The 20,703-nt window shown below is 35.9% G+C and overlaps 1 protein-coding gene across 1 annotated transcript in view; it reads right to left on the bottom strand.

Annotated features, from left to right (window-relative positions):
- Positions 1 to 20,703, bottom strand: part of LOC123688796 — a 52,347-nt gene that overhangs the window by 28,520 nt on the left and 3,124 nt on the right. Inside the window, exons 2-4 of the mRNA XM_045627462.1 lie at positions 14,032 to 14,182; positions 11,252 to 11,422; positions 5,371 to 5,424 (exon numbers count right to left, since the gene is read on the bottom strand). Of these exons, the coding sequence (XP_045483418.1) occupies positions 5,371 to 5,424; positions 11,252 to 11,422; positions 14,032 to 14,182 (376 nt within the window). The remainder of the gene's footprint in view (positions 1 to 5,370; positions 5,425 to 11,251; positions 11,423 to 14,031; positions 14,183 to 20,703) is intronic.

The raw sequence follows: 20,703 nt of genomic DNA, 5'->3' as shown, positions 1-20,703 counted from the left end.
GAAATTTCCGTTCACATTGGGTAGTTCTAAAGGCCAGCTCCACGACCTGAATTGTATGATATCGTGCCGGAGATAGTTTTAGTGTTTTTCAGGTTTTCGAATGAGCAGCCAAAGATGAAATTTAGTCCATAGTATGAAGGATTGAAAAAGCCATAAAAACTGAATTTCCATTCACATTGGTTACCCCTAAGGACCCAGCTCCACGACCTGAATAGTATGATATCGTGCCGGCCGGATAGTTTTAGTGTTTTTCATGTTTTTCGAACGTTTATGAACGATTGAAAAAGCCATAAATTATGAAATTTTCGTTCACATTGGGTACCTCTAAAGGCCCAGCTCCACGACCTGAATTGTATGAAATCATGCTGGCCGGATAGTTTTTCGTGATTTTCATGTTTTTCGAATGAGCGGCCAAAGATGATATTTAGTCCATCTTATGGATAATTGAAAAAGCTATAAATATTGAAATTTTCGTTCACATTGGGTACCTCTAAAGGCCCAGCTCCACGACCTGAATTGTATGATATCGTGCCGGGCGGATAGTTTTTCGGGATTTTCATGTCTTTCGAATGAGCGGCCAAAGATGAAATTTAGTCCATGTTATGAAGTATTGAAAAAGCCATAAATATTGAAATTTCCGTTCACATTGGGTAGTTCTAAAGGCCAGCTCCACGACCTGAATTGTATGATATCGTGCCGGAGATAGTTTTAGTGTTTTTCAGGTTTTCGAATGAGCAGCCAAAGATGAAATTTAGTCCATAGTATGAAGGATTGAAAAAGCCATAAAAACTGCATTTCCATTCACATTGGTTACCCCTAAGGACCCAGCTCCACGACCTGAATAGTATGATAACGTGCCGGCCGGATAGTTTTAGTGTTTTTCATGTTTTTCGAACGTTTATGAACGATTGAAAAAGCCATAAATATTGAAATTTTCGTTCACATTGGGTACCTCTAAAGGCCCAGCTCCACGTCCTGAATTGTATGATATCATGCCGGCCGGATAGTTTTTCGTGATTTTCATGTTTTTCGAATGAGCGGCCAAAGACGATATTTAGTCCATCTTATGGAAAATTGAAAAAGCTATAAATATTGAAATTTTCGTTCACATTGGGTACCTCTAAGGGCCCTGCTCCACGACCTGAATAGTATGATATCGTATCGGCCGGATAGTTTTTCCGGATTTTCATGTTTTTCGAATGAGCGGCCAAAATGAAATTTAGTCCATGTTATGAACGATTGGAAAAGCCATAAATATTGATATTTTCCTTCACATTGGGTACCTCTAAAGGCCCAACTCCACGTCCTGAATTGTATGATATCATGCCGGCCGGATAGTTTTTCGTGATTTTCATGTTTTTCGAATGAGCGGCCAAAGACGATATTTAGTCCATCTCATGGAAAATTGAAAAAGCTATAAATATTGAAATTTTCGTTCGCATTGGGTACCTCTAAGGACCCTGCTCCACGACCTGAATAATATGATATCGTATCGGCCGGATAGTTCTTCGTGTTTTTCATGTTTTTCGAATGAGCGGCCAAAGATGAAATTTAATCCATGTTATGAAGGATTGAAAAAGCCATAAATATTGAAATTTTCGTTCACATTAGGTACCTCTAAGGCGTGGTGGAATGAATGGTTTCCGTGGAGCTGGCCGGCAGGGAGCTAACCTTGCCGGCGTCCATCCACAGGTAATAGAATATTAATTGTAGAGTACAATAATTAAATGCGCATCGCATATTTGCGATTGGTCAGGTCTTGGATGGTGATGTCCACAAAACTTAACTAAGAACATACTCGCCTTTTCTAACCTCAAACATAATTAAAACGAAAATACAAAATGAAAACAATTCGCCTATTTTTAATATAAGCGAATTCACTAAAGATTTTTCCAATGTCAACTGGAAGGTTCCTGTGTATAATTCGTAGCGATAGTCCAACTAATTTATCTTGACCAATTATTGAACAAGATTTAATGCGCCGCAGTGAGGATAATTCCTTTCAGCGGAAGCTTCACCAGTGTGACCATCTCTCAAAAAGTGGATCTACTTAAAGTTAAGTCTACAAAAATCTACAATCAGCATTGCGCATGCTAAGAAGTCTTCGCATATTTATAGGCAGTAAAGTGTACTTGTTACTGTCAAAATAGTGTATTCTAAATCAAGTTGCAGAATGGGCTCCTATTCCCAATGAGCAAGTTTTCGAACGCATGAGTGTTGAAGTTGCCTTCTTTAACGAGTATTAGACGATATTTCCTCTATTTCAGTCAAGTTTTGTGAAATATTGTCGAAAATCAATGAAGAATTCAGATTATATATCCTAGTGAATTTTGTATTGTATTTTGGCAGTTGGAGTAACTGTTACAAAAATTGACACATTACGGATTTTGAATATGAATCGTACGTTTCGAATTTTGAAATAATATACAATTACGCCGCATTAAATTCATGAATTATGTCTGACAAAATCGATTCAACACCACCAGAATTACAAGAAATTGCGAATAATGTTGCAAATCATTTCACTATCTCCAAGTCAGGGCCGTCGCTAGGGGATAGGCAGGGTAGGCGGTCGCCTAGGGCGGCAAAATTTAAGGGCGACATTTGAAGCTTGAGCAACAAAAATTACATGTGTAGAAATTCAAAGTACCAAATGAGATTTAATTCAGTCAGCAACAACAGGAAGGAATACCCACAAATTTAAATACCATCAAAAACCATAAAAGGTCCGCATTATATATTATACTCATAAATATCCAAATGTGGCGTGATACCCTCATAGTGCTGTTTACAAGTTATTGACGCAAAAAAAACAAATGCATTCATCAGGCTTGTCGGCGTTCCCTTTACGTTGCCGAATTTTATGGCCACTTGGGGTTCTGGATTATTTTCTTTTCAATTCCCTTATCAGGGACAATTACTGTGCTGAAATCAGTATAAAAATACCTTTCAAATGAGGTATCACTCACCCCATCTTCCCTATTCAAAATTTGGGGTTGAGGGTTGTAGTAGCAAGGGTTGAAGCGCTATGCGTCCGTAACCTACATCTTAAGTTGTCCCCCTCGAAACAGAAATCGACCTGTCCGAGCATTTCTATCGAAAAACTTTATTTCGTCTGTAATCTCGTCTGTTTCGTTTTCAAATGGCCACCCTGTATAACTAAAAATGATGACAGCACTGTTTTTAGAACTGTAATGAACTCATTACGATACTGAAATAGAGAAAAATCATTTATTTTGCTTTCATTCTAATCTATAGCTTCCAAATATCTAACACAAATCACAAATGAATCTGAATCTGGACTGAAACCAGGCCTAGATACAGTCATTGTAGGCTTAGATTGCGAATAGTACCATCTTGGATCTTACAGTCAAACAAGTCTGATATCTTTCAAAATCGACTAGGAAAATTATCTACCAAAGATGGCTTGAAATCTACTAAAAAAGTAGATTTCTACTATAGATGGTCACACTGCTTCACTAAGGCTCCTTTCACGCAGAGGCGTGATTGTCTAGACGATGAATTCGGATTTCAATTTAAAAAGTATCAAGCCAACTTGTCAAGTTGGTTTACCCACTCAGCGATTATTCTAAGTGAATTTCTGACCCCGTTTTCAAGTTGAATATCGAAAAAAAGATACCGATTGATTTTTTGAGTCGAATCATTGAAAAGTTTCGAAAAAGAAACATCATACGGAAAAATGTTTCGAATAAAAGTTTGATGGTTTTGATAGGGAAGTTTACTTATGCTACATCCTCTTTCATTTCGTTTATCTTTGCGAGGGAGGGGGTCAACTTTGGAATCTTGAATGAAAACCTCTATTTCTTATTGCAAAAAATTCAAAAGTTTTTACAAACAACTTTTCACGATTCGTCATAAATAGCCCTGTAATCGAATTTAGATTTTCCATCGTAACGACCTCATAAGGATCCGTTCAATTAATTGAATCAATTGAATTAATTCAATAATCAGTTGAATAAATATCGGTCGTCAATTGTCCAATGATCCGTTGAGACGATGCTACTTACAAAGATGGAAATCTCTACGGAGATTTCTACTAGATTCCTGATAAGAGAGATCCATCTCGTTTTTTATTTTCTTTAAATTGATATATCCTTTTAAATCAAACCAAAAAGCACCGAGAAAAAATAATTTCGCCATTTTCAAATGATCAATGGCAGTACTACCAGTAATAATATATGTAAATAAATTATTTTTGACTTGACCTGACGGAGATACGAATAGACGTCGGGTTTGAAATCGACTTCAGTCAAAACTTCAAAATAATCTCGACGGTTAAGCAAGCGACCAAAAATCGTGAAGGAAGCTTCCACTACTTTCCAACTTTAGATGGAACCATAGATATTTACCCGGGCCCCTCCTGAACTTCTAACGACTTGGTGGGCAACCTCGTTGCTCGTAGCTCGTTTGTGGGCCACTTAGGAATGAAATATGAATTTTTATACCTAGAAATTTTTCAACATTGGAAAAATAAGAATCCAAAGCAATTTTATCCTGATGAGTATCTCACCCCGAGGCTTAGACATAAGATTAAAAGAAGCTATTTATGGAAAAATCGACGCTTATATTATAAAAGGCAGATATGAGCACCCAACTACCATTGAATTGAATGGAAGCTCCCTACAACTTCAATTAGTTACTAAAATATCAATAAAAGCAGGTGTTCATCTACGTGAATGACCGATTATGAAAGATGAAAGATTCTATACTTTCATTTCAGCAACAGAGGGATTGGGAGATGAAATTCCTTATACTCAGCTTTAATTATTGTGACAGTGATTTTACGATCCCAGCTTCTTCTGGTTTGAGATTCATTTCACGAAACTTCGCTAGTCCTACTTTATTATCACCTATTTAACCTATTCACAATGATAAGTATCTTCATTAACAGAATTTTAAGAAACTCTGAATTATTTTAGCACCAAAATATGCAATTTCATTAAATTCTATTCCATCAAAACAATATTTGATGATAATTTTATATCAGATGGAATTTCACCAACATTTTGTGGATATAAACCAAAAATTGGCATCTATGATCAAATTTTACACAATTATTATCTATTTTCTGGGGAAATATCTAAAAAAAAAATAATTGTGTAAATAACAATTTGGTCATAAGAGTCTCCAGGATTTGGATAGGATTTGTAAATGTACATGATGACGTCGAAACCTGCAAACAATGAATGAATTTTTTTTTATTTTGTAGTGGGGATTATTGAAAAATTACAAATTTTTTTGGTTACATCAATTTCATTTTGTTACTGGTTATTTCCTCTTGGAATCATTCTGATCGAATGCGAAATATAACTATTATGGTTCATTGAAATTTTAATTGAAAATACTCACCCTTCACACCCTGAGGACCTTGTGGTCCTTGAGGACCAGCGGGACCAGGACGACCTATAAAATGATTGATTTCAATAATAAATTAAAATAAGTATTTGACATAATTGAAGCATAATAAGAAAATAAATAATCAAAAACAATTTTCATTCTGAAATATCTCAGTGGCGTATCAATGTGTTTGGAAAAATGTACCATTACACGCATAAAAAGCACAATAACTACCTCTTGAAACTACCAAATTTGTCTATAATTTCAAAGCAAAAAATGAATAGTGAGTTCTTGAGAAAAACAAAAAATATATAGAAAGCTGTAATTATTTGTTAATGCAGGATCATCCCCTGAAGTTTGTCGTACTTATATTCACTAACACCCGGCATATTTCTGTTAGGAAAGGCCCAATTTCATTATCAATAATACGACAAAGAATGTATAATTATTTCACAATTAAAATTATTAAATATTGTCATAAAGTAGGTAGAAAGGTCAAAAACATGAATACTCTTCATATGTTATTAATATTGTACCTACATTTGTATTTACCGAGTAAATCGATCTTGAATATTTTGATTGTTCCATCGATTAAGGTATTATCATATAACTAAAGAATATAATGGTATGGACTTGAGCAACATTCTCAATAAATATTGTTCTTCAAATTGGTGAATTCAGAATTTTTTTCTTCGGGTATCGCTGCTTATTGAATGATCGATATAGCTACCTACTCTAAAACTCTTTTACTCGTATTCCTTAGAATGAATTTTCTGACGAAAATATCTCATACTGATATGTCTGATATTTCACATAATTCAAATGAATTATTGCAACTTCCTTTAAGTATCAAGTACAACACACACATTGGAAAAATCTAGGTATATTGGTACAACGTTATACAAGCCGCAAAAAAAAAAACGTTTTTATCGTTTTGTAACTGTACTTTCAACGTACTGATCGGTTCATTTATTTCGTTTGAATACGTCTTTTGTTCGGAAAGCATGTGAAAAATAGAATGAAACAACTTGACAAACGCGATAGATGGAAATAGTATATTGTGCAACAAGGGGGGAAAGTCCAACTTTTCTCACGAGTGTGGAAAAGGTCTTTCAACAACACAAATTTCAATAATAAAGTAATGTTCCTGATTCAATTCAAAATGGCTTTCTTGACAGTATCTATGCATTTCTTCTGTTTCCATAGAAACGACTTTTCAAAAGCTCAATTTCATTTTTTCAAGTCGAAGTAGCTGAGCGTATGGGTGTGACTCAAAGTGTCATAAGTTGTTTCAGGGAAACTGGAAGTCCAGCTGAACAAAACCTAGGGCGTAGACGCTGTACTATGGCAAGTCAATACAGATTTTTAATTGCAAGACCTTACAATCACAGCACCTGAATTGGTTATGGAATTGCAGCGAGCACATAACATAACCGTTAGCAGATATACTGTGAGGAATAGTCTCCACAAAGCCAATCTTCATAGTCGGCGACCCATTAGATGTTTACCTTTCTCTAATGCCCGCCACTCACGAGGCATTTACTCGAGACTTTGGAAGCCAGGCGCCCAAGAGATTCCAGTCGGGCAGTCAAGTTCGTTCTCTGATTTACAGTCGTGCGGCCGTGTCCCGAGCTGCCCGACTGTAAAATGATCCGAAAGCTCGAACATGGGTGCCTCGTGAGTGGCCGCCTTAAATGCAGCGGAGTGGCCGCGCTGTCAGAGCAGACTGGTGCGAGAATGATTAAATTGAGATGCAGATGATTGGGGAAGTTTTGTTCCCTGTGAATCCAGATTTTATCCAGATTCTCGTCGGACATGAGTGTGGAGGCAACCCAGGAATGTGAAACGTTTAAAAAATGTTCAGGAAGTTGACGCATACAGAGGCGGTACAATAATGGAGCGGAATGATTATAGACAGCAGAACCGACCTCGTTTTTCCAAATTGTTTTCTGACAGGTCAGCAGTATGTGGATGATATTCCTCAACCCATTTTGCCTTTATTTGCTGGTATTGTTGATGCAAACTTCGCCCAATGCATGATAATGCTCGCATACCACTGCCTCTGTGATGAACACATTCCCCGGACCTCAGCCAGGAGTCTAATATTTGTGACATCTTCGAATTGGACCAAGTTTCAATCACAGTCAGACTAAATCCTCAAATTTTTTTTTCAACAATCCAAACTTATTATACCGTTAAACCGCTCTTCCAAAACAACTTGTCACTCTCAAACATAACCTCAAACGCAAGTGAAGAGAACTATCGGCTTTTTAAACCTACCTTACCGGAGTTTTTTGTGCTCAAAAGGATCCTTGCGGAAATGTTTTAGGTAGTTTCGTGTCCCTCGATTTTTTATGTTTTTTTGGGATGCTAAATCTGAATCTGAGATTGACCACCAAAATTTCGTGACTGAACAATAAAAAAAAACTTGAAAAAATGGTGAAAAATTTCATTTTTTTGATGTTTTTGCATATAACTGAATGACCTACACATCATACAAAAATAATGTAAATAAAATTTCCCACAAATTTTTTCAATTAAGTAGGTTTTCTTGTCCGTTAAACCGTTTTATTCTGGCTCAAACAATACTTGAAAATAGGCATATCTTATCTGTCTCTGCAAAAACCTAATGTTTTCACTCCTTAACTTTAATTTATTATTAATGGCATGTGAATTACTCAATAATTTCTTCTTCTATTACAATCCGGACGAGTTTGAACTATAAAGCCATAATCAGTTCAGAAAAAGCAATTTCAAAATAACTTGAAATTTTGTTCATTTTTTTATATCTATTGAATTCACTGAATGGATTGAGACAAAGATTTTGGATCCTCAATGGATGAGCAGCGGTCAAGTCGGTGTTAGCAAATGAAATAAATGCAGAATAGAGCGTAGCAAGTACGTGAACAATACTCCCCACCTCTTTTCATGTTTTCTTCCAATTTCCACCAGAATGGGTTGGAAAAAGTCCATACCCCTATTTACAAAAGGTCTAACGTTTTCTGCTTGTTGCACTGGTGTGCACTAGTGCTGCACCATTCGGTTGTATCGTTTTCCGCTTACCTTTTCGGTGCGCACCACAGATTACGGATAACATAGATACGACCCTCCCCTCCCTAAAAGCGAATTATTTAAAAATAATCTCCCCCTGGCGGTCGGTAACCGTACAAATTCGACAAACGCGGAAAGTTTGAGTGGTTTTCCTATACTTGTTTTCAATTTATTCACGAAATATTGAGCAATTCAAATGGAGTTAGATGCTGTGATGACCAAAGACCATTTGAATTTGTTCATAAATAACTGGTACAAAATGTGATGAAATTATTTTTGGAGAAAATAAAAGTCGATAGTTGAAAAAACATATAATGAATTAGCAGTAACCAAATTAAGTAAATTAACAATATATGTATGAATAAATCAGCAATAAATAAATGAAGTAGCATGGACAATAAAGGAATAAATGAGTTTCAACATGAATTTATAATAAATAATAAATAAACAATATATGTATAAAAAAATAGAAATTAAATAAAGAAGCAATAAATCATAAACAATAAATGAATACATAAGTTTCAACAATGATGAAATTACTCTCAACAAAAAAATAAATAAAAATAAAACAATATAAAAAATTCAAATTATGAATAAAATTGGGTAATTCAATAAAATTACCTTAAGCATCGTTTGAATCAGAATGAACTACAAGCTACAGCTTCATTATAACATTGGACAGTATACGTGGAAGAAAATTTTAAGGGATTCAAATATGTAAAAATTGAAAAATTCGATAAGATTACCTGAAATACCAATTGTAGGTATGGCATTATTACAAGTAAGACCACGATAGCTTCCTGGAACATGATATTTTTTATCAAAATGTGAATGGCACACAAAATATTGGTTCGATATTTTAAGAAGAAGTGAAGAAGAAAAAAGTTCGAGCCAGATATCGAATAAATCCAAATCACTCTTAGGGAAACGATGTCTTGCACTTGTCTCGTCGGTACATCCTTGCACGCAACATTTCTTTATTTTAGGCATTCTGATAAAATACTATATGCAGCATTCATTACACTGAAACTTGTTTGATTGAAAAACTTACCTTTTATTTTTTCTTCAAATAAATTTCTGCGGCGTACGGTAATTGTACTTACTTGAACAACTTCAACGACCAACGTCTTGTTTCAGCTCTTATGTTAGGTTAAAATGAAATTTTTTCGCAAAAGCAATCCAAACGTAAACCAATGACTAGCAGCGGTTCCAAGCGGTCGGTTACTGAATAAAAACTTAATTTCGAGTAGGAGAAGGCGAGTGTTCTATCTATGTTATCCGTAATATGTGGTCCGCACTTTTTCAGTGTTTACGTGTTCTGCTTATGCCTACATTGCTCTCGGTGCGCACCTAGGTCAACTTTTTCCCCACTGGTTCTGCTTCGGCTGCTTAGTGTCTTCGTCCCAACTTGGGGACAAGTTTATCCTACCTCCCAATACTTATTTTCATCCGAGCAGAAAGTGAAATGAGTTTGCTTCCAACAGTTGAATAGAAAATCGATTATTTTAGTATAGGGAACTTAAGAAACTACTATTTTACTCGTGTTTTAGTATTACCAACTTTGAATTATATACATAGACAAGACGCTATTTTCTTTAAATAACAAGTAGATACCTACGTGGTAAATACCCAATGGGTTGGTTTGAAAAAGTTGAAAATTGGTGCAGCAAAATTATCTGCGTCGAAATTTGAATTAAGCGAGTTCGTTCAGTTTTTTGTGTTTTCAAATATGGAAACGGATTTTCAAAATGTGTGCCAAGTATAAAGAAAATATACTGGGTGGTTCGCTTGTTATGCCCTCGGAAAGAAATGACCAAAACTTATGAATCACCCTGTATCTCGGTGAACAACAGTCAGACCCAAATAAATAGGGTATATTTAGAACCACCTCCGTATCCTCTATACACTATTCAAGTTTTTCCGTTTACCAATGAAACATCCTGTATACATAAAGAAGAACCTGAAAATTATCTCAGTACTCCTTTCAAAGTTGAATGATATATAAGTTCAAGATGGTGTTCAACAAAAATGAAGAATTATCAAAGAGCATGGGGCAGAATTTGGCTCCAAATTATCGAACGGAACCTAAAAACCAGACCCCTTCTCGAACCGGTAGGATAGTTTCACCACCGGCGGCATGGCGGCAAGTCTACCATTTCCCGAAGAGGGTGACGAAAGCAAATAACTGAAAACTTGTAAGATTATTGTAGATATCATTTTAATATATAACGAGCGTTCATTTAATTTCGTGGTCAAGAGTGCCATATTATTCCCAGATTCGAAGTATGTAAACAAATATTAGTAATATGGTATAATACAAGCTAGGTGCTATTTGTAATCACAGAAAATCCACTCTAATCTCTGCACAGCACTCTTGACCACGAATTAAAATGAACGCTCGTTAAATTCTTTTAACATATTGTGCTATTATTTCTGAATTAATTTTCAAATGTAAATGATCCTCAAGTTTAATTATTTTCCCCATATATGTTTAATAATCAAAATATGTTCATTTGACCAAATGCTATTGCCTTTTATCGCAGACCTATTGACGTTGACTTATATTTTTGCAAGAAGTTTCATGAAAACTATCAGATATGTTTTGAAATCCCGAACTTTTTGAGCTTATTGAAAGATAAAAAAAGAAAAAATAGACGAAATTTTCTGAAAATTCTATTGATACTAGTATCGCATTTATAGGTGTACCCAGTCTTTTGATGGTTTCTGCACGTAGAAGTGTTATCGAAAAAGTCATAACTAGGATCTTGGATACAAAACTTGAATAGATTCAGACCTCATGAGAACACAAATGACATACACAATGAATTACTGAAAAAGTTACCATCAACTCCATCTCTTCCATCTCTACCCGGAATTCCAGGAGAACCGTCTTTTCCATCGTGTCCGTTTCTACCAGGCATACCATCCAATCCTGGTTCTCCAGGAATACCATCCCTTCCATCCAATCCAGGTCGTCCTTGAGCACCCTTAGAACCAGGTAGGCCCGGTATTCCTATAGTCAAAAATTAGTATTCATTAATAATGAAAACAATCTTAATAACAATAAAATGCCGAGATGAGAACTGTTTTAACCTTGGAAACCATATTAGAAAAACAATCTTAAAGTCAATTTTTTTTCCATTTGGTGAAAGAATTAGTACTTATAGTACAATAAATGAGTTATCGCAACATTAAATTTATATTCTTTTCTTGATTTCTGTTTAATTTTCGATAATTATAACGGAATCAGCTCGCAACCACTTTTATTAGTTCCAATCATTTATTATCGTTGTTTATTTCTTTTCGTAGTAGAGTTAGATACCCATTTTACTACTCATTTTCATAAAAATAAATAAATTATTTTCATCTGCGAACGTTCGAACACTTTCTTTAGTACAAACTTCAACCAATGTTGCCAAATTGAGGATACAAATAACACTATAATGACAAAAAATTCCCTCCAGAATAATAAGCCAAATCTATGTATAGTCAGGGCCGACGCGATCAATTTTGGCGCCTGAAACAAAGATTTTTTTGGCGCCCCTGCTGAAAAAGTATCAATAAACAGACCCAAAACAAAAACCATCACCTGCCTCGATGATAATTCGCCATTTTTGATTTCTCTAGCGATTTTGCTAGTCATTTCCATTGAGTTTCTTTTTTTTCGGACATTTTTACATACAATAAATTCCTTGATTTCTTCGACGCCGATGAACAATGCGTAAGCAATATATCTGATTCTCACATTCACAATCGATCACATACGATCGATGAAAGATTACCTATCGCACCACAAGATACAAAGGGCGGTAAGGCACGCAAAACTTCGAAAACTGAATGGAATTAAGAACATATGTTTCGCTGAAAACATTTAGCATTTATTAGTAACTAGTTTCGAATTCAGAATCGTAGGAATTTTCGATATGTTTAATGTGTAAACAACTTCCACGTAATTCGAAGTGTAGTGTTTCGTCTTTGTGAAATACATTCCATCCGTCATTCAATTAGGGTAATAGGCAATTCTGTTTATATTGGTGGGCTTGCCATGTGTTATTTATTAAACAGGCGGCTTAGTGAAGATGGTTTGGAGATTTTTATTGCAGGGAATGTTGATAAACGCAGCAAAGCGGACCAACCTCATGTTCTTTTTAAGAATCAAGACTATATTTTTTCAGAAATATGAAAGGGCGGCCACAAACTGGGCTAAATTGCCGCCCATCAAAAAGAGGCGCCTGAAACAATCGCTTTACTGTTTCACCCCTAACGGGCCTAACGCCGTCCCTGATCAGACATCTCGCAGAATAATGTACTATGCGATCATACAATGGTGAACCTGTAGACTTCCTTTTGCCGACCCGAGAGTTGATAGATTGTACAGAATGAGTCTTTGACTTGTATATTTATTTCAACATTAGATTCCTGAGAAACACTTTCTTCCTTACCATTTTTTCCGATTCAGCTCGGTTGAAAAGATGAAGGCTATTGAAAATCCATAAAAAAATAATTTTTCGGTCTACTGTCAAATGATGCTATCGAAGGAAATGAATTTCTGGATATATTTTTCCAGTCTATTATCACTGCCAAAATCAAGATGAATCAAGTAGTATACTTGAACTATAAAATAAATAATGTAGTTAACCTGTAAAAAAAATAATCAATGCCTCAAGTAATGATTACAGTTTTTGATAGATGAAAAAGTCTTAATTACAGTTCAGAGATTTAATCGCAACTTATCCATCACGCGTTGAATACATAGTCATAACAATTTTTCAATTCATACCCACATTTTCATACTGATAGGTCCTGAAATGTTGGGTTGATTGATGCAAAGCAATAGTTTTTCGAATGAACTGTACATTACACAGTAAAATTTCAATATTTTGTTTCTTTAGATTTTCGAAAATGTTTATTCAGTAAACAACCTCATGTATAACATAACCTTGAAACTTAACGGAGTGAATAACTCTGAACACAGAATTTTCTGAGGTACATACAAGTGTTCTGAAGAGAATTTTTCCATGGTTTGAAAAACTTTAGCGTGCAGGTTTCCAGAGGTGGCATAGCTCATCATGAAAATTTTAAATGGTTATATAATTTCATCTAGGCCGAAACCGGGAGAATGGTGAAGAAAAAAGTCCATTTGACTTCAATAGTCTACTGTTGAAATATATGTGAGTCAAAGACTCACTCTGTATAAATAAATTAGATGTTTGTGACTTGATAAGTATTTTGAACTTGTGATTTGTTTTTTCATGTGTCTTGATGACCAAACACTGAATAAATCCACAGAAAATTGCAAATTCAACAATTTTTTTTATTATAGCGATAGGAACAAGAATACCAAAGTTATGATAGCAAGTAGGTATGAAAACAAATAGTCCCAATTCTTCTTTTCGTAATTAATTTTTCTTATCAGAAATTTCGAAAATTCGATCATTGTATACCTACTCAATTTGTACAAAAAAAGATTTCATTTATTTATCATATTCATTTAGATATTTTCATTAACATATTCCTTATACTTCGCTTTTTAGGATGAAATTTAATTTCATATGTCAAATGAGAAGGAATTTCATTAGAAAGCAGCTATTTTATTATAAATAATTCATTCGAAATACGTGCCTCTTAATCCAATAGGACCTGGAATACCTGGGAAGCCTTTGTCACCCCTTTCCCCTTTCACTCCGGGAACACCGGGTGGTCCAAGGAGTCCGGGTTTTCCAGGAGGGCAAAACTGCTGAACCTTCTTACAATATCCCTCAAGTGCCTTCTCCTGTAAGAAGAGCACAAATAGAAAGAATAAAATTATATTAGATATTCAATTTATGAATAAAAGTAAAATGTTTTTCCTATTTTACGTAACAAACCGAGAGCACCGTATTACCTTAATAAATTAATTTATTCAACTCAAATAATATGAACTTTGTGCTGAAATAAGAGAAAAAAGTATTTGGATTCATAATATTCACTTACAAAGTGCAGTTAAGAAAAAGAGATACATCTATCAATTTTTGTGTTCGCTAATTTATTAACAACTTTCGATTCTATATTTCTCGTCCGTTTGTGAAAAGGTTTACGTGTGTACAGTTCAGGTCGTGCATGGTATGAATTAAAATCCTCTCGGATATACGCTGCGAGATGCACTGCGTTAGCCGCAGAGACAAATTGAGCTTATTCAATCTAGGACTGCAGAGAGCTGAAGAGAAAATCAAGAGCAAGCAGTATTCCAAAATCTACAACTTCCCCGAAGCAAATTCAACGAGAATCACTTCATCAACAAATTGTAGCCATCATGCAAGAAGAAGTCACACAGTACAAAAAAAGTGGAGAATACGAAGAATTCAAGTCAAGATACGTTTAAGATTATGGAAAATATAATTCTGCTTAGCCCCTAGAAACTAAATCCCAAAGTAAAACAATATCGATAAACCTACCAAAGGTAGCATTCCAATCCATGGAGACAAACCATTCACGATAACCATGAATTAGGGGACGCTGAAAGAATGCAGTACTTGAAAAGTCAAACCAGGGAAACTCATCCAGCATCTCGGCGTATCTGCGAGAAACTACCCTATCGCTTTGGAATTATTCAATAGAAGGTACGATAACAATAGACTTCCTTTCAACAAGTATGCTGATAACATTTTGAATTTACCATGTCTGCAACAAGAATCATCTGCATTAATCAAAAGACTTCATGACACTGTTCAACAGCTGATCACAGCTTAACAGTTAGGAAGCATGCTATAATACTTGCACACATGTTGCTGAGCAAATTAGACAACGATTCAAGAAAACTCTACGAACAATCCACAGCAACCCATGAGGATGTTCCCCTGGAGTTAATCACGAAATTCTCGTCTTGGAAAAAGACTCTACAAGTAATGACTTGATCCACACGTAGACAAACATGTCCTTCGGAGGGAGGTCGATTTGAAAATTCATCGTTGCACTTCAAACGGCGCGGCGTCACCCAATGATCCTACCAACAAGATGTATGTATATGAATGAGCTGATAATCAGGAACGCATTGAATCACGTCTGACAAGAATTCTGGGTACCCCATGGAAAAAATTAAGTGAAAAGTATCATACGACAATGCGTCATTTGCATTCGATATTTTCGATATAATGCAACGACATGTGTGTAGAAAATGGGAAATCTACCGAGGGAATAGATTACGCTGGCCCCATACAAATGAGGTTGTCAAGAGGTAGAGGATCCAAATTTTATCAAGGATACATCTCTATTTTCATCTGCCTTGCAACGAAGGCAAGATATCTCGAAGCAGTGAGTGATCTTTCCACAGATTCATTCATACCTGCCTTCATAACATTTACATCACGACGTGGACTATGCTCTGCAATATAGATTGATAATGGAACCAATTTCATCGGAGCTCAACGAGTCATTGACAGAGAACTTCGACAAGTCATTGACGAAAATTCTATAGAGAAAGCGTTAGCTAAGGATTCCGTAAAATGGTACCATATACCACCCGGAAGCCCTCACTTCGGAAAACTATGGGAAGCGGAGCACTTACGAAAATAGTAGGAGATCACAAATTAACATTCGAAGAAATTGCTATGTCAAATAGAAGCACGCCTCAACTTTCGTCCTCTTATCACACTCACAGAAAATACACAAGAATTGGACGTGCTGATACCTAGAATTTCTTCATGGGAAAATCTCTTAAATCAATTCCGGAGCCAGTCAATGAGAAAAATATCACATTGCAAGACAATTGAAGACTCATACAGAAGCTAAAACAAGATTTCTGGATGAAATGGACATCATCTTCGTACACTGCAATACAAGGGAAAATGGGGGAACAAGAAAGAAAATATCAAACTAGGAGATATTATACTAATCCTCGTAGTAATCAAACAAGACAACATCAATGCCAATAGCTGGCCCTTGGGAAGAGCAACGAAAGGTCACCCAGAAAAGGACGCCACTTTCATTTGTGTGACGATTTTTGCGACGATCCGGTGCAAAGATGGAAAAGAGATCAGACCACCTATAACCCAGAAAACTACCAACCAGAAGTAAAACCAAACGTAGCCCCTATATTGAGGACAATGGCACAGATGCAGAAGTTCCCCTAAACGATATAGCTGAAACTACACCAAGACCAAGACAGCATCAACAGACTTTCAATCTTGATGAACTCTATACTGAGGCAACAATACAATTCTAGGGACTCCATAGTAACTAAACGTAGGACATGAAATAATTTGAATAGCGTTTGATGAAGAATTCACCTGTATTCAACAGAGAATACTAACGTTACCAAATTGACACCTATCAGTAGCGGCGCTACATACGCTACCGATCTTTTTGCTGAACGCGCCAATAATAACTATCAAATATTATATGTCTGTCAAAATTAATTCAGCTTGACAACCGTAACTATCGGCAAATTTTCCATTGATAACTCAATTAAAACGATCGTAAATGTAAATCTGGTTTGAAGTTGGATCTCGGATTTTTATGAATTTCTAAACTTAAAAATAATAACACACTTCTCTCGGAATAGAAGTTACTTTTCATGGCTCGGCTTCAATAAGCCGACATAAAAATTGACACTTCTCCGCCTTATGAATAATATACTATCACTTTCATCGAAAAATATTATACAGGGTGAGTCTTTGAATTGTACATAAATTTTAACATCATTTCAAGAACATAAAATCAAATTACTTACACGAAATCGGCGCATTGTACGAGAAAATATGAGGAATGCTTTTATTTGTCGAAATGGCCAAATACTAGGCCAAATATTTCTGATTGAGCCTTCAAATTACTTTCAAGTATTGGGTTCTTTGAATTTCTGGTATTTTTTTTGGAATGTGTTACGGTGTAAATGTGACTTAGATTCACTGTTTCGGATCTTGCCGCCTGGTATATTTCTTGGAATGAAAAATATGAGATTCTCTATTTTTATGTGTACGTCCTGGATCGGAAATTGTCAAGTGGTTTTCTTGTTAGTTCATGGTTCTGTGTTCGATAGCGCTAATGTGTCTCAGTTGAGTAGATTTGGAATCTGGACGCTCCAGATAGTGGCTCTCTTTTGAAGTGATGATTGTCAGATGATTGTTAGCTATCACCCTTCATTATGTAATCAATCTGTTTTGATGGTGACGAGATTTTACAACCTTGTACCCTCGAATGAGTTATTCAATGGAAATTTGATCCATCTTTGATTAGGAATATTAGTTCATTCCCGTGAAAATCACTTGTACGATCCAAAGGACAGGTCTCTCTCTCTCTCTCTCTCTCTCTCTCTCTCTCTCTCTCTCTCTCTCTCTCTCTCTCTCTCTCTCTCTCTCTCTCTCTTCTCTCTCTCTCTCTCTCTCTCTGGTTATTAAACATCGTGGAAATCCAAATTCAGTTATAGGGGAGAATAAACAGTTGTGAGTTTCGATTTTTGTTTATTCCAACTTTACTTTATATGTTGGTAATATTGAAGGTCATTTTATAGGGTATTTGTTGTAAATTTTTTTCTACCCGGCGGTCATTGAACATCTTCTTTTAGCTAATAGGGATCCACTACCACTGTTTAGCTGAGCGGGCCAATACTCACCTGATGTGACTAGATTGTTGACAGGTGAGCCTGTGACCTTGGTAGCGTTGTAGAGAGAGGTGGCATTTTGGCGCCCAACGTGGGGCGAATCATTTGAAATGAGGCAACTAGATCAATATTCAATTTAGGAAATTCCGAATTTTTTTATTTTTGTCTGTCAATGATTCGTTAAGATGATATATAGAATGGTAGTGAATAGGTTGAACCAGGATGAGCTCGCTTACGAGGTGAGGGAAAGGATGTGAGCAGTCGAATGGATGGATGAACAAGAGATTTTTGATCTTGGTTTCTTTTTTGTTTTTTGCTAATGAGGAATTGGACTGTTAGACGCATTCCTTAGGGCGTGCACACGTTAAATTAATTGCTGTATACATATATCATAAGCATAAAAACATCTCAATTTCAATTATGTTCACATAGTTTATTGTATTTTTTAAAGCCATTACGTTTATGTTGGCGTGTGTGATTGCTTGGAGTTTGAAATTGGCGTGAGGAGAATTCGGGATATTCATTTCGACAGTTTTGAAAATCGCTTGTATGTATAAGGTCAGAAAATATTCAAGTTAAGATTGGAGAATAGGTCTCAACTCGTTTTTACGGATTATGCTTAGCGTTTTTCTTCCTGCGTCAACGGTTGGCTTCGGATCGCTCTTGCACATGCGTGTATATCGTATGCTTATTTCATCGTGAGTTTCCGAACTTCTGAATATAGGAGATAATCCTATAGATCAATTTCTTTTTTTTTTTCGTTTTGGCGAATGACAGTTATGAAAGTTAGTTGGGTAAGTTTTGATGGTTGTAGGAAATGTAGTTCTGCATTGGTTGGTCGTTGATGTTTTGAAGTCTATAGTTATGAAGTGGAGGCTGGATCACGAAGCTTGCAGATCTAGAGTCTTGATGCATCTGTGGGTTGGCACAAAACGTTACGGGCTATACCAGGAGCTGGTAGGTCCTGACTTAGTTGTCTTAAATGACAGGTTCGTTGGTAGGGGGTTCGCTATGGGGAATTGCGGTATCCCGGCTTGGAACTAGTGACCGGTCGTCCTTGCTCAAGTGGAAGTGAATCTACTGTAGTGTGCCAACAATTCGAGCTGCTGGTCAGGGGGCTTTCAGCTGTGGTGTAGTTCGGGACCGGTAAGCTCCCCCAGACCCTGAGCAGAGCCAGCCTTGGGGTCAGCTTGGTTTTAAAAGAAAGGTATGAATGATGATGTGGAGAGTGAATTAGAATTAAGAAGCGATTGGGTAATGTGAAGAAAGGTTGGAATGTCCAGGATCTCGAGTCTGGACCTGAGGACTCGGAGGATGCTTAACGTTTTACTTCTGCGTCGTTGTTAAATGTGCATTATTTGTTCTTCTTCGTGATCTTCTCTCTTTTGGACATGAAAAGTGTTTGTAGTCTTGAAAAGTAAATTTCCTGGTGAATTTCTTGAAGTGAGGGGGGAATAGTAACGTTGTAAATGTGACTCAAATTCACTGTTTCGGATCTTGTCGCCTGGTATATTTCTTGGAATGAAAAATATATGAGATTCTCTATTTTCATGTGTATGTCCTGGATCGGGAATTGTTAGGTCGTTTTGTTAGTTATGTGGTAGATGGCGCTAATGTGTCACAGTTTAGTCGGTTTGGAATCTGGACGCCCCAGATAGTAGCTCTCTTTTGAAGAGAAGTTGTCAGATGATTGATAGCTGTCACCCTTCATTTTGTAATCAATCTGTTTTGATGGAGGCGAAATTTTATAACCTTGTAGCCTCGAATGAGTTCTTCAATAGAAATTTGATTCATCGTAGATTGAGAATATTAGTTCATTCCCGTGAAAAGCGATATTTGGTTGACTCGTTTCGTGGATTTCGATATTTTTGGTTGTCAACCCAAATCGCACTCTTATGAGGATACATTAGGTTTATTGTCTCCTCACCTCAAAGTACGTTGAAAAGTATTTCTGATGAGTTTCAGGATTTTGTCTCGAATGTTCGTTGATTATTTTTCTTTTTTTTATTAGGTTGAGAACAGTACTTAGGCCCTTAGTCACTTGTACGATCCAAAAGATAGCTGTAACACCTTATGGGGATCATATCTTTAAAACCCTCCTAGCCAACAGGTATGCTACTCTCTCTGTACAGTCAATCGTTCCAAAAGATGTAGAGAATTTTTAATGACAGTTAGATCATTAACGAAGTTATATTATCTCATAGGGATTCCGTTCCTTCTTTCTTTTTTTCTTTTGAATTGGGTTTTTTGACTCGAATCCTGATGGTTTTAAACCACTGTTGTGGGATGTCCAAAGAGAAGAAGAACTAAAAGAATTGGTTTTAATTTTGTGTTTTGAGATGATTCTGCATATCAAAAACTATATTCCTAAAATTATGTCCTTCGATAGAATCATTTGAGAGTTGTAACTGAAAAATATTTTTTTATGCATCTTTTTTTCCACAGTCAAATCGAAAAACATGATAAAGGAAAAAAAGTGTTTCTTTTGACCTCAAGAGTCATCTGTTAAAATATATCTACAGGACAAACACTTATATTCCTCATAACTAAACATAAAGTAAATATTGTTTTTATTCGTGATTTCAGAATGAACTTTCGTCAAGTAATTCGAAACAATCAAATATATCATACACATAAGTTACAATCGCGTGCATCGAAATAATAGCAGAAAGAATAAATCGATGTGTTTGTATGGATGCTATTCAGTGCTTGGCACGAAA

Source organism: Harmonia axyridis, chromosome 1 (assembly GCF_914767665.1).
Source record: "Harmonia axyridis chromosome 1, icHarAxyr1.1, whole genome shotgun sequence".
NCBI classification, from domain to species: domain Eukaryota; kingdom Metazoa; phylum Arthropoda; class Insecta; order Coleoptera; family Coccinellidae; genus Harmonia; species Harmonia axyridis.
Note: the sequence above shows the minus strand (reverse complement) of the source record. Positions and strands in the feature narration are given on the sequence as shown.